The following is a 15,016-nucleotide window of genomic DNA, read 5'->3' on the forward strand; positions in this document are numbered from 1 at the left end:
CTGATGCTGGGAAAGACTGAAGGCAAAAGGAGAAGGGGACGGCAGAGGATGAGATGGCTAGATAGCATCACGGATGCAATGAATATGAACTTGAGCACGCTCCGGGAGAGAGCGCAGGACAGGAAGGCCTGGCGTGCTATGGTCCATGGGGTCACGAAGAGTCGGACATGACTGAATGACTGAACAACAACAACAATCTAACTGATCTGTGGGTCTTCCCTATTCTCTGTAGTCTGATTCTAAATTGTGCAATAAGAAGTTTGTGATCTGAACTACAGTCAGCTCCTGGTCTTGTTTTTACCAACTGCATAGATGTCCGCCACCTTTGGCTACAAAGGATGTAGTCAATCTGATTTCAGTGTCGACCATCTGGTGAAGTCCATGTATAAAGTCATCACTGAGGTGCTCAAGCTCCAGCACCACGACAAGGTAACAATCTCCTTTGCTGGAGAACCAATGTATTACTTCATGTTTTTATTAGGAACATAGGAAGCTCAGCCTTATACTTGGTCCCATCTAGCGCACTATTGTCGATCCTGACAGGTTTTCAGACGGTAGGTCTTTTAATCCTACCCTGGAGATTGAACCTGGGATCTTCTGCATGCAAAGCATGTGCTCTACCACTGAGTTACACTCCTTGTTATAGCAAACTGTGTTAGTTTGCTGAGGGAAACCTACATTATAGCACATTATATTCTAGAACATATTTTGGGCTGGAAAATATATAGCATGCATATCCCTTTGAAAGTAAGACTTCACCATTGAGTTCAATTAAGACAGGGATGGGGAATGTGTAGTCCTCCAAATATTGTTGGACTGTAACTCTCATTATCCCTCACCATTGGCTATGCTGGATTGGGCTGATGGGAGCTGCATCACCTGGAGGCCCACATGTCTCCCATACCTGACTTAAGATGAAGTGAATAAGACGTGTCAGGATAAAAAGCAGTATACACACATTTTGGCTCAATTCAGACATAATGAATTTGGATTACTGTAACATGCACCACATCGGGCTAGTGTAGGAGAGCCAGTGTAGTGTAGTGGTGAGAGTGACGGACTGGGAGCCGGGAGATCTGGGTTCTAGTCCCCACTTGGCCATGGAAGCTCACTGGGTGACTTTGGGCCAGTCACAGACTCTCAGCCCAACCTACCTCACAGGGTTGTTGTTGCGAGGATACAATGGTGAGGAGGAGGATAATGTAAGCCGCCTTGAGTTCCTTGCGAGAGGGAGAAAGGCGGGGTATAAATGCAATAAATAAATAAATAAATAAATCGGGCTACCCCGGAAAAGTGTTCAGAAACTACAGTTAGTGCCAAACGTGGCAGCCAGACGTATGTCTGGTATGTGTTTTATACACCAAATAATACCTGTTTTGAAACAACTTAACTGGTTTTCTATTTGTTTTTGAGCACAATTCAGGTTCACTTGAGTTTGCAGGTTCACTTGAGTTTGCAGGTTCACTTGAGTCCCAGAAGGGGCTTCTAGTGTGTATTTTGGTGAACTGCACACACCAAGGTACTTAGTACCAAATCTGGCAGACTACTGCTATTAATAAACAAGCAACATAATTTTCATAAGGACATAAAATGACAAATCCATCCTTATACCGCATACCAGGCTGAAAGCAGCATGCACAGAGAATGTGCCAAAGTGGGGTTAATACTCTTGTGTGTGTACATCCCCATACTGCAGTTATATTACTTGCCTTTTACACATTCCCCTTATCAGTAAAGGGATTCTATTGCAGCAGCAAGGACTTTAGACTGTCCATGAAAGCAATTTTGCCTTTGCATGCTTTCATAACTTTTGGTACACACTCCTGAACTTTAGCAAAGTCCACTAGGAACTTATGCCTGGTTTTCTAAAAAAAAAGGAAACGAGAGAGAGATGGGCCACAAGGAAAATTTTGGCAAAGGGGATGTTTAAAGAACCAGAGATGAAGTTCAGAGCAGGTTTTTGACTAAAAGCATTTTTAAGATTGGTGACCTAGTGTTAAATCTGGGGAAAGGCATTAATTTCTAGTGACAGTGACCCAACCCTCCCACTCCAGGCAGAAACAGCCAATGTACAAAAACCCAAGCTAAATTTCACCTTATATGTCTTATGCATGCCCGAAGCAAGTGTTTCCAAGCTCAATTGGAATTTCCCAAGTATGTGCGGGTAGGATTGCCCCTACAAAACCGGATTAGGCAAGTGTGACCTCACAGGACACAAACTGCATATATACATGAGTCAAGCACAAGCCCAGATTTCTTGCCTTGATTCCCAGTTTTAAGTCTCCCAGGAGGGCACCAGATGTCTGTCAAATGCAACCACACGCAGTGCATGTTGATCTCTGAATGAGGCAACAGCACTGATTTCCCAGAGGCATGCCAGTCACATACTCTCAGCCCAACCCACCTCACAGGGTTGTTGTTGTGAGGATAAAATGGAGAGGAGGAGGATTATGTACGCCACCTTGAGTTCCTTGGAGGAAAAAAGGCGGGATATAAATGTAATAAATAAATAAATAAAATACATAAAGAGCTCCCGCCGCACCTACTTGCATTGGCAGTGCCTAATTCGGAAGAACTACCAAGACAGTCGTGGGTCTGTCTGGAAACACCCCCCTCTGATCCAGAAGCCTTTCCCCGTATTCACCAACATGCGTGTGTGTGTGTGTGTGTGCGTGTGGGGGGGACTAGTGAGGAGGAGAAGGAACTCTGTACCTACTCAAGGGCACGTTCACCTATCCTTTCTTCAGGGGTTCTAGAGACTGCAACTGGAAACACGTCCTCGAGCCGAGCCCTGTGCGCTGGACAGGAGGATACCCTTCGCGGGCACATGCCCACCCCCTCCCGGCTTCCCTCCGTCCCCGGTTCCCGTCCTCCACACGGACCCACCAAGGGCGACCTCGCCCCTGCCTCTGTTCTCCCGCCTTCTCCACCTTCCCTGGGAGCAGCTGCTTTACTTGCGCTCGTTCAGGTCGCGCTTACCAAGAAGCGCGTGGAGCTGGTCCCTTGGTCGATGGCCCCCACCAGCGGGCCCATCGCCCCACCCTGGCCCGCCGCCGCCGCTCCCGCTGCCATGGGCAGGCTCCGTCCGCGCGGCCGTGGCGCGTCTCCTAGGCGACCCTACCAGCCCGGCAGGAGGCGCCGACGAACCCTGACAGGCTGCCGAGCCGGCGCCCTTCGCTCTCTTTACAGCCGCGCGTGGCTTCCCGGATCACAGAGGCAGAAGGCGGGGAAGGGGGAGCTGCCGCTCAGCCGCCAATCCGTGCGCGGGGAGGAGGGGAGGGCGGGGAGCGACGGGAAATGGGAGAGAGGTTCGGGGACGGGCGAGCGCCGCGGAGCCGGCCGGTCACGTGGGCCGGGCCTCTGACGCACCGGGAGCTCCTCGACGTCGACCTCGCCGCACTGGCGGGTGCGGTCACAGCGGCTGAGGGAAAGCGCCGCGGATGGGCCGTGACGGAGTTCGTGACGCAAGAGCCTTTGCGTTGCGCGCGGGCGGAGGCGGGCTTGGAACGTGGGGCGACCTCCTCCGCGCGTTCTTCTGTTGTGAGGCAATCAGCCGCCGCAGCCAGTGGTGGTTGACAGCACTGCCCAAGTCAGTGGTTAAGGAACGAGGAATCAGGGCTGGAGTCAAGGGTAGGGATGGTAGGCCATCTGGTGGAGGCCCATACCCCAGCAGGGGCCCACTGACAAGAAGCTCCTGTAGTTGGCCATCCTGCTCCTCAGCATTGCAACTTGCTTGTTCACCTACCTCTTGCTCTGGTCCAGACACTGGAGGTGGTGATAAGAAGGGGCAGTAGATGCTTCTGCCTACCTACTCACGGGATCTCTGCCTGTCTGGCAAGCAAGTGGTAGGACTGATGAGGATGAGGAGCAATAGCAGCTGGTGACAATGGCAGTGAGAAAGTAAACTCACTGATGGAGGGGGCCTGTTGGGGTCCAAAGGCCATCAAAAACCTGGAGCCACTACTGCAAGGAATTTCCTGTTTAGTCTGTATATAGTTTCTTCAAATGAAAGAACGAAGTAGAAATGTGCATTGAGGAGAAGTGTACAGATCTGTGTATGCTTACCTGGGAGTAAATAGTGTTGCTCAGTGGGGCTTACTTCTGGGTAAAAGTGCATAGGATAGCCATGCAGTTCCTAAAGAGATGCCCTGCCTTTGTTAAAAAAAAAACCCAGCTACAGTCAGGGTCAGAAATATTGGAACAAGGATAACTGTTTTGGCAGTTAGCCTCTGTACACCACCACATTGAAGTTGAAAGGAAACACACCCAGATGGGATCAAAGTCAGGACTTTCAGCTGTAATTCAAGGGGTTTGACAAAAGTGGGGCACTACCCATTCAAGAAGGATAGCCAGGGGCAGACACCCCCCCCCCCAATCGTTGGTTCATTCCATAAGTAATGGAATGAATGGCTGACAAGCAGCTGCATGGCCAGGTGTGGCCTGTTTCCTGGGTACCCCATGACCAATCAAGCAGATAAAAGTCCTGGAGGTGGTTCTGAGTGTTACATTTGCATTTGGTAGCTGTTCACTGGAACTCCCAACATGAGGTCCAAAGAGGTGTCCATGCCAGTGAAGGAGGCCTTCATTAGGCTAAGGAAACAACATAAACCCATCAGAGAGTTAGCAAAAACAGTGGGAGTGGCCGATGCAACAGTCTGGAACATCCTGAAAAAGAAGGAATTAACTGGCAAGCTCAGCAACAGCAAAAGGCCTAGCAGACCACAGAAGACAACTAAAGTGGATGACCACAGAATTCTGCTCATGGTGAAGAGGAACCCTTTCACAACATCTAGCCAGGGCAAGAACGCTGCTGTGGAGGTAGGCATGTCATTGTCAACATCTACAGTCGAGATGGTTTTATGAATGTAAATACAGAGGCTTCACAACAAGGTGCAAACCACTGGTAACACTCAAGAACCGAAAGGCCAGATTAGCCTTTGCCAGCAAACACCTAAAAAAGCCTGCCCAGTTCTAGAATAAGATTCTTTGGACTGATGAAACCAAGATTAACTTGTACCAGAATGATGGGAAGAGAAAAGTATGGAGAAGGAAAGGAACAGCTCATGATCCAAAGCATGCCACATCATCTGTCAAACATGGTGGAGGCAGTGTTATGGCATGGGCACGTATGGCTGCCAATGGAACACAGGTCACTTGATGACCTGACTGCTGATAAAAGCAGCAGGATGAATTCTGAAGTGTATAGGGCTATACTTTCTGCTCAGATTCAGCTGAATGCTGCCAAACTGATAGGATGCCGCTTCATATTGCAGATGGAGAATGACCCCAAACATACAGCAAAAGCTACCCAAGAGTTTCTCCAGGCAAAGAAGTGGGATGTTCTTCAATGTCCAAGTCAGTCACCTGATCTCAACCCAATAGAGCATGCTTCTCACTTACTGAAGACAAGACTGAAGGCAGAAAGACCCTCCTGCAGTAAAGGCCCGGCAAAGCATCTCAAGGGAGGAAACTCAGCATTTGGTCATGTCCATGGGTTCCAGACTTCAGGCAGTCATTGACTGCAAAGGATTTTCATCCAGGTAGGACAGGAAGGCCTGGCGTGCGATGGTCCTTGGGGTCACAAAGAGTCGGACATGACTTAACGACTGAACAACAACAAATTAAAGGTGAACCTTAAGTCTGAAATGATGTTGGTTTGTTCCATTACTTATGAGCCACCAACGATGGGTGTGTGTGTATGCCACTGCTGGCTCCCCTTCCTGAATGGGTAGTGCCCCACTTTTGTCAAACCCCTTGAATTACAGCTGAAAGTCCTGACTTTGCTCCCATCTGGGTGTGTTTCTTTTCAACTTCAACACGGTGGTGCACAGAGGCCAACTGCCAAAACAGTTATCCTTGTTCCGATATTTCTGGCCCTGACTGTATATTGCGGCACGTGTCTTTGCTATGTAAAGCTGCTGCTTCTCCCTGCTCTATGAAATCCATAGCAGCAGCAAGGATCATTGGGAAAGATGCTAAGGGAAATAATGAATTTTAATTTGCTGCCTGAATAATGAAACATTTGATGCTGAGTAATATTTCTGTGCAGGGTGTTCTATTAGTGGGGTGCAACCACAGAAAAAATCCTTTCCCCATTCACCATCCAGCTAACCTCTAATGACAGAGGCATGCCAGAGCAAGGCCTCAACAGAGCATCAGCATTACACACATACAGTGGATACTACCACCACCACCCTACCTGGAGCATTGATGTCCATGTAACCCTCTATATTTCTAGTAATATAGTAAGTCCCACTAAGTTCAATGAGACTTACTCCCAGGTAAGTGGCTGGATGGGGAGGAATAAGCTGAAGCTGAACCCTGACAAGACCGAGGTACTTCTGGTGGGAGGCAAGAGTAGGTTAGGAGATGTTGACCTGGTGTTGAAGGGGGTACGGCTACCCTTGAAAGACCAGGTCTGCAGCCTGGGGGTCATTTTAGACTCCCAGCTGTCCATGGAGGCTCAGATGTCAGCCTTGAGCCAGACAGCGTTGTACAATCTTCATCTGATACGGCGGCTGCACCCCTGCCTTCCCGACCATCTGCTCCTATTGGTAGTATATGCTGTTGTCTCCTCTTGTCTAGACTACTGTAATGCGCTCTACATGGGGTTACCCTTAAAGACGGTTCAGAAGCTGCAGCTGGTGCAGAACGCGGCAGCTCGCCTGATTAAAGACAGCTGCCGGTGTGATCACATCGCTCCGGTGCTGAAGGAGCTGCACTGGTTACCAGTTGTTTTCCAGGCCAAATTCAAGGTGTTGGTTTTGACCTTTAAAACCCTATGCGGTTCCAGCCCAGCCTATCTCAAGGAGCGCCTCCAGCAACACCAGACAGGCCACTTAACAAAATCAGCCTCAGATGGCCTTCTCTCTGTCCCATCAGCCAGGACAGCTAGGCTGGTGAGGACGAGGGAGAGGGCCTTCTCTGTGGTGGCCCCCACTCTGTGGAACTCCCTCCCTAGGGAACTCTGCCATGCCCCCTCTTTAATGAGCTGCCACCACACACTGAAAACTTGGTTATTCAGGCAGGCATTTGGGGTGGGTTAGGGTATTTTTAAATAATGTTTTAATGTATAATTTTACTGTTTTAAATTGTACCATTATACATCGCCCAGAGTGGCTGGGTGACCAGCCAGATGGGTGGTTAAGAAATTTAATAAATAAGTAAATATAGGACTACAGAATTGGGCTGCAATCCCATGCCAATGTATACCCCGGAGTAAACTCCATTGAACTCTCTGGTGGTTCTTACTTCTAAATAGGCATATATAGGATTGCACTGTGAATATTAAGAAAACAGCCTAGTAGAGTACTTAGAAATGAGTTCTGTCACGCCATCCCAGAAAGCAAACATTCAGCAGCTGGCCATTGCAATTTATTTATATCATATAGTGCTAAGGAAAAGGGAATCAGTACATACCCAAATGCTTTTTAAAAATGCAAGAGTTTATTCTACATGGATACTGCAAAGCTGTTCAAAGCATTTCAGTTATTGTAATAATAAGGCTGCATATTGAGCAAAAAAGAACCTAGATTTAATTTGGATTTCAGTGCATATTGAAAACCAAAAAGCCATAGAAATACAAGGTGTGGCTTTCTGCTCTTTTTCGTTCTTTTTAAATGCAGTCATTATGAGGACAGTTGAATGTTTAATGAATACAGACAACAAGCCTTTTTGTTCAGTTTTCAAGGAACACACAACTACAATCAAAAGTTCACATGTTTAAACAAAATAGTGTTCAGGGCTAGGTTTCTTTCTGCTACCTATTAATGTCTCAGTGGCAGACTATCTAGTAGTTAGAAAAAAATACAGACAACAGTGGTGTCAGTTTAGCTATATAAAGACTTATATCCCTAGGCTTGAATTTAATCACTGCATGTTGTCCCGGTTTTATCCAATTACTTTGTTGCCCACAGAGAACAGGTAACATATGACAGATAATTTAAGCATATATTCCACCAGTGTGATTACATCCCTAAACTTTTTTCCCTTGAATTTTAAAATATGTTAATAGTAGCAAAGGATATTATTATTTTATCATTGTTTAAGGGGAGTTGTACTTGAACTTTATAAAGAAAACATGTCATTTTAAGAACAGGTTTGCAAGGCACTTAACTCAGTGTCTTCCCAACTTTCTGACTTCAGGGAACCCTTTCTACAGTGAACCTGCAGAGGAACCCCCAGACATCTACCACTGAACTGCTGGATATTGTGGAGCGTTTTGAATAGTGGTGTTGATTGATGACTTTTGGAATGGGTGGGGCTTTTAAACCTCTCTACCTTCCTTACTCCAGGACTTATACCACATTAGTACAGGAACAATACTTTTAAATATGTGTGAAATGTCATAGTCCTTGCAGTGGTACATCAACTGTTTTTATATAACCATAGATAGGGAGGAATAGCTTTCATGTGAAAAAGGCATGAGAATGGACCAGGCTGCATGATCAGGCAGCCCATTGTGGCTTATTTAAGCTATAGGCAGTTGCAGTGTGTGCGGGAGGCCATTTTGAATATTCAAGATGCAACCACAGCTTGTGACATGCGAACGCGGCGAGGATGGATTGTTGCCATGATTAACAAACCACCCACAACCCTAAAACGGCCCATGGATTCTGGGCAGTTTGTTAACCATGCCAACAACCCACCTTCACTGGGTTTGGAAGTCGCAACAAGCCGTGGTTGCGTTTTGAATATTCAAAAGTTGCCTGGCACACGCTGCAACCCACTGTGGCTTAAATAAGCCATAGTGGGCTGCGGTGATCATGCGAACCAGGTCACTGACTTCCATCCCATCCCCTCTCATTTATCAATTAAGCATACCACATGGCATAAGTTATTGAATTTATGAGCTTTTTAGAGGAACAGACACACACACACACACACACACACACTGCCAAAAAAACAAAATGACAAATACCACAAAAATGTAAAGATGTTCCTGGTTGCAGGCAGTCTCCCCGCCCTGAACCCCATTCAACCTCTCAAAGGCCAAACTGCTTCTTTATATAAGACTGAAAGAGCTAATTATTTCAGCCACATTGGCAAAGATGCAAGTTTAACTCCACCATGTTTAACCACATTCTTTATCACTAGAAGTCTCGTGCCATTTTCCTAAAAGCTTTAAGAATCGGGCAAGGCATAACTCTCCCACATGCACAACAGAAAAAGTGAAACTCCAATCAGCCACTATTCCCCCACAATGAGGGTGAAGCTAAATTATAAGTTAAATGGATTATTGTATTAGCATATATTTAATTTAAAAAATAATAATCATGGAGTTTCTTATCTGTATTGCTACCCAATTCCTTTAAAATGCACCTAACAGTCGCCTGAGGGCTAAGGCTGACTGCACACTTCAGGGGAAATTTGGTAATGGTGAGCAAGCTGTCTTTCAGGGAAGCTTGTTGGATATTACTGGTGTGATCTACAAGGATCTATAGAACCTTGTCAGGGTTTCCTCAGGGTCCTCTGAATACAATTTGAAAGTCACTGACTTAGCTAATACACAGAGTCATTTGCTAGATAGCCAGCCTCCTCTGATTCACTGCTCCATACATGTAGCAAATGATCTGTCTGAATAACTTGTTGCAGGGAAGCAAAATCGCAAGCAGCACTAGAAAGGTTTGTGATTGCCTGCAAGGTCAGCTTTTGTGCTTGTGTGTGATCAGTAATTCGTATTTGTGTGTGATCAGTAACAGGTGACCTGTTCTCCATGTGTACAATACAAATCAAACAGAAATAGCAGCTGGCCATGCACAGAATAGTTGTGTGAATCCCCTTAGATTCTAGGCACATGGAAACAATCTAATTCCCCATGAGCTGTGTTAACTACATTCTTCTGTTGTTGCTTGGTTTTGTCCCCTCATTTGATCCTGGCAAAAAGCAAATGTGATTGTGAAAGTCTTATTTTTACATTGTGCAAACATGCAACACGGAATAGATCAGGAAGTGGATGCCAGATGTCATTCTGTCTTACAACACTAATGTTATGCCAGTGAGATTATGCCAACTATTTGAACGTAGACTATTTCACACAGAATCACTATACCTACTTTATAGTGATTTGTCTTCCTCTTAAGACCCGATTGGCTGGATGAATGGCATAAAGCAGTGCTAATGGTTGGTTGTGTAACTCAGGGTCCCCAACCCCCGGTCCATGGCCTGTTAGGGACTGGGCCGCAGTAGGGGTGTGGGAACCCGGCGTTACCTTGGGTCTGCAGGGGGGGAGGCGATCCATCCCTCCCCCCTGCCCCAGACTCCTCACCGGCCCTGGCTGGCTCTGCTCCGCGGTGAGTCCATGGAGCTGCCGGCCGGCTCTGGCCCTGTTCTTTGCAGTAATAGCCTATTACTGCAAATAACAGGGACGTAAATGGCAGCCGCTATGCGGACGCCATTTGCATCCCAGTAGTTGGAAGTCCTCCCCCGGCCAGAGCCGGCCAGCAGCTCTGCGGCGAGTCCAGGGCCGACGAGGATTCTGCGGGGGGGAGGGATGGATCGCCCCCCCCGCAGACCCAAGGTAAGGGGGGTTCCCACACCCCTACTGAGGCCTGATCCCATCCCTCCCCCAGTCCATGGAAAAATTGTCTTCCACGGACCGGTCCCTGGTCCCAAAAAGGTTGGGGACCACTGATGTAACTCATAAATTAAGCTACATGGGTAGTCACTGTAATCTTTAGAAATAGTGAGGGGTTTCAGTCTGCTTGAATGTGGAATACCCATTTGTGACAGGTTCATAAAGCAGGCATGCATTTTTGAGATGTTAATGCCAATTTTACCTCTGATCAGGGAATAAATACAATGAGTTGTATCCAACAGTGTCCTTTGTTCCGTGGAACAGACACCGCTGGTGAATCAAATTCCCCTTCACCCCTGCAGTCCCCCAAATCTGCTCTGGAAGTTGGGGTACCCTCTGGAGCAGATCTGAGGAACATGAGAAGGGCTGCAGGGCGAGGATGGGAAGGGAAGCTCCTGCTGTGTAAGTAGAAGTCCAGTGGATTTAGTCCAAAAATAATTTTAATTTGGTGGTGATTCAATTTATGAGTTGTCGTATAGCTGGAGCTCTCAGGGTGACATACATAATAAAAACAAAAGCAATAAAATATAATAGTAAAACCTATAGCAAAATGAATGTAAAAGCAGTGGCAACAATAATTTAAAAATAGTCCTAAAAGGAGAGATAAATATAAAAGCAGCTAAAACATGGAAGAGAACAATTTTAAAATGCAGCTTTCATAGACTTCATAGAATCGGAGGGCTGGAAGGGGCCTACAAGACCATCGAGTCCAACGCTGCTCAGTGCAGGAAGCCTGATTCCCAGGCAGTCTCCCATCCAAGTACTAACCAGGGCTGACCATATAAACATATTTAAAATAAAGCAAGTGGCCGCTAACAATTTAAAAAGCCAGTTTAAGTATAAAAAGTTAATAAAGCCTGGCACCAGAAAGTTAATAAAGTAGGCAGAGGAAAGTGTATAACTGCATAAGCTACCCAAACAGATCCCTAATGTTCATCAGGAATATGTACATAATTTTATTTATCTAACAGAACAGCAATGTTACATAGTTTGAAGCTGCTAGTCTAGTCTAACAAATATGTGCACAGCAATAAAAAGGAAAGTACTTTATATTTTAAATACATTTTTCCCAGCAGGCATTTAGCCTGCCGAGTTGTTAATGTTAATATCCTGATATATTAGCTAAAGTGTTTTATGTGCTGCCTTTCTCTTTTATTGTTGATTATTTTGTATTTTATTGTTTTAAATATGTTGATTAGACTGTAAGCCAACTTGAGCATTTTTTTGTGGAGCGATGGAATAAGAATACTTTTTATAAACATACACACTTCAGTATAGGTAATGTTTTTGACACCGAACTTCCTGCACAGTTCTGGTACAAATGCATCTGATTTCCCCATGAAGCAGATTTCAAGCTGGATTTGTGATTTTAGTCTTAGCAGACTGAGGCTATGCACACTTGGCTAGGAATAAATACAGTTGAACACAGTGGTACTTACTTTCAAATAAACCTGTATAGAGTGGGCTGTAGTCTGTTAGGGGTGGGGAGAACTCACCAAATTCTGGAACAGTTGCAGTGACTTTTCCTTCTATTCAACCATAGCTGCTGAGTGACTTATACGCATATATGAGGCCAACACAATGTTATGCAGGTCTTGTATAGTCTTGCACAGGTGGGAATTGCTATAGTTGCTCTTTAAATACTGACAATAAAGTACAGTACCCAAGATTTAATGGTACTGAATTGTGTATACAGGAGGCTGTCTGAGGTTTGTATATCATTCTACTTTCATTTGTTTCTACTAAAGTTTTTAGTCAATCAAATCCTTATGTATTCAATTCATTTTTAGTCAATCAAATCCTTATGTATTCAACTCAGTAGTAAATAATATAAAATCTGGAACAATGAAATAATCTATTAGAAAAACGTAAACGTGTTTGTAACAAAAAGTGTGTCTTGGATAGTAGTGGCAAAGCTAAGCCAGCCACTTACTTTTAAATATGGACAGCAGTATGTACATCTGTTTAATAAATAAACTATGCATGACCCATAATAGCCTTGAAAATGGAGGCTTTCAGTAACTGGGCAAGACATCTTTTGGTTCATAGTCAAGAGTTTGTTTTGTTGTAAATCTTACCCTTCTTCTGCTTGTTGGAAAAAACGTAGATAGCTTTCTATGTAGCTAGCCTACACAGCTTTCAGTTGTGACTCAGCAATTCTTTTAAATTGTTCCTTAAAGATGTGTCCTTTGTTTGTGGAAGAAAGGAGTGGTTTTCATACATAATTCACAGATCTCAGGGATTAATAAGAAATAAGAAAAATTAATGCTTCAGTTTTGGTATCTGCCCCATCTGATCCCAGTGGCCATTGTTTTAAATCTGAGAAAGCTTACATAGTCATTAGCAGTTCCTAGACAGAACTGTTACTATGATCTCTCCCTTCTCTTCCACACTTATGGTGTAGAAATCCATGGAATAGGATAAATAAATGTAATCCACTTGTCCCAATCAGTCTAGCCAAATAGCCAAGGCTGTCAGGGTGGAAATTGAGGCAATAGAGCCCCAGAGCAGTTCTGATTCTGAGGAGGAACAGCAATCTGTGGGACAGGAGCTTGCTCATCTCTCACAGGCACCGCAGCTGGCAGAGATTCCTCCTGCTAGCATTCCTGGGATAGATAGTGACCCTGGCAGTGAGAGAGCGCTGAAGGGGGGCTTGCTGGACGCTCGGCGCAGACGCAGGGAGCAACGACAGCTGGAGGGTGCAGAAAGGAGGCATTCCGCTCGTTTGGCGTGCAAACAACGGTCGCGTCCTGAGGAGCCAAGGGAAAGAGGGAGGATCTCTCCCTAGCCCATAAGTTCAGGGTCTTCCCGTGATTCTCCTTCAAATGGGGACCAACTGCCTTACCTGGAGCTTAGGCTACTCAGCTATCTTTCCCCAGTGCTGTTCCTTGCTTTGGTGCTAGCAACTAGTATTCTGAAAGAGTCATAAAGGAATAAAGTCTTGGAAATAATTCCTTGTCGTCTGTGTCCTGAGTTGACTATTGGTGGGGACTGTAAGAGGCAGCTAGGGCACTCCTGACAAAGGCCTAGACATGGGTGAATTTCTTGTGCAATTGGAAAAGGGAAAACTTGTTCTGAGGCTCCTTTCAGGACCCTTGGCCAGGTCTCATGAACTTCAGTTGATACAGGAATTAATGCCTCTACTTTTAGAGCTATGTTTTTTTAAGCCTATTCGCTAGCCAGCTATATTCCAGAATGAAAATTACAAATAGAAGTCTTTTTTTCAGTATCATAAAACAGCATTTACATATAAAGTGGACAGCAGCTGCAATTTCATTCTCATTTTTATGTTGTCATTAAGCACAATTTCTCAATTTAAATAATATGGAATTTCTGAAAATGAAGTATTTTCCCTTGTTTATTGTAAAAAAAATGTGATGAAAAAAACTAGTATTGCCAGAGTAGATATGTGGACAGATTTGGCATCTGGGTCTTTCACAGGGTGGGATGTAGTCTGTTGTTGCTGGTGAGTAGCTGTTTTAGGTTGGGCTAGGGCTCTATGAGAAATTTGTTTCAATTTGTTTTTGATCAGAATTTACCCAGCTTGCACCTTCCCACCCATAGACACTAATGGACTCCAAAGGGCTCTAGGGGATTTTCCTGCTGGCATGGCTGGTGCTTCTGTAGAAGCCCTGGTTACTCTGTGGAATGCAGAGATGGAGGAAAATTCATGCCGAGTCTGACCAAACACAGGTTAGAGCTCATTATTGAGCATACTTTGTGGCAGTGATGGTGGCAAAGAGGGATCTCTTTTCCACCACCATTGCATCTTCTCACTGCTGTCCAATGGAGCTTTTCCAAGTGTTTCATGGTCCGTTGCAATCTGGGCCAGGGAGAGAGATGGTGGAACCCTCGGTGACACACTGTGATGAGTTTGCATGAAACTTTGAAGATAAAGTTGGTTGAATCTGTCACAACATAGACACCATAGTTAATGCAGTTCCATTAGTACAGGTGTCCAAACCATTGACTGCTTTAGTTTTATTGGATGGCTTCCAGTTGTTGAGGTTTGAGGATGTGGACAAGGTGCTTGGCCAAATCTGGTTGATCACCTGTGTGCTTGACCCTTGCCTTTCATGGCTTATTACTTCTAATAGGGAGATGTTCAGCTGGGTCCAGGGGGTTGTAAATTCCTCCTTGGGAGAGTGAATAGTACCAGCTTCTTTAAAGGAAGCAATAATTAGGCCACTCCTAAAGAAGCCTGACCTGGACCTAGATGTTAACTATAGGCCAGTTGCCAACATCCCCTTCCCGGGCAAGGCACATGAGGCAGCCACCTTGCTGAAGCTAAGCAGGCTTGGGTCTGGTCAGTGCTTGAAGGGGAAACCACCTGGGAACCACATATAGCCACCTTGAGTTCCATGATGGAAGAAAGGTGGGATATAAATGTAATAAATAAATAAATAAAGCGCTCGAGCAGGTGGTTGCCGATCAACTCCA

General features: G+C 45.4%; 1 protein-coding gene across 3 annotated transcripts in view; it reads right to left on the bottom strand.

Moving 5' to 3' along the window:
- Nucleotides 1–3,362, bottom strand: part of GK (glycerol kinase) — a 49,201-nt gene extending 45,839 nt beyond the window's left edge. The window contains exon 1 of one of the 3 annotated variants that reach the window (XM_084843980.1): nt 2,980–3,362. In XM_084843980.1, the coding sequence (XP_084700106.1) occupies nt 2,980–3,072 (93 nt within the window). In that variant the 5' untranslated portion in view covers nt 3,073–3,362. The remainder of the gene's footprint in view (nt 1–2,979) is intronic. The other 2 variants (XM_084843981.1, XM_084843979.1) reach the window with 2 other exon arrangements.
- Nucleotides 3,363–15,016: the final 11,654 nt, after the last annotated feature.

This window comes from Heloderma suspectum, chromosome 3 (genome assembly GCF_057233095.1).
Source record: "Heloderma suspectum isolate Gila_16-S chromosome 3, 16-S_ref, whole genome shotgun sequence".
Lineage (NCBI taxonomy): Eukaryota > Metazoa > Chordata > Lepidosauria > Squamata > Helodermatidae > Heloderma > Heloderma suspectum.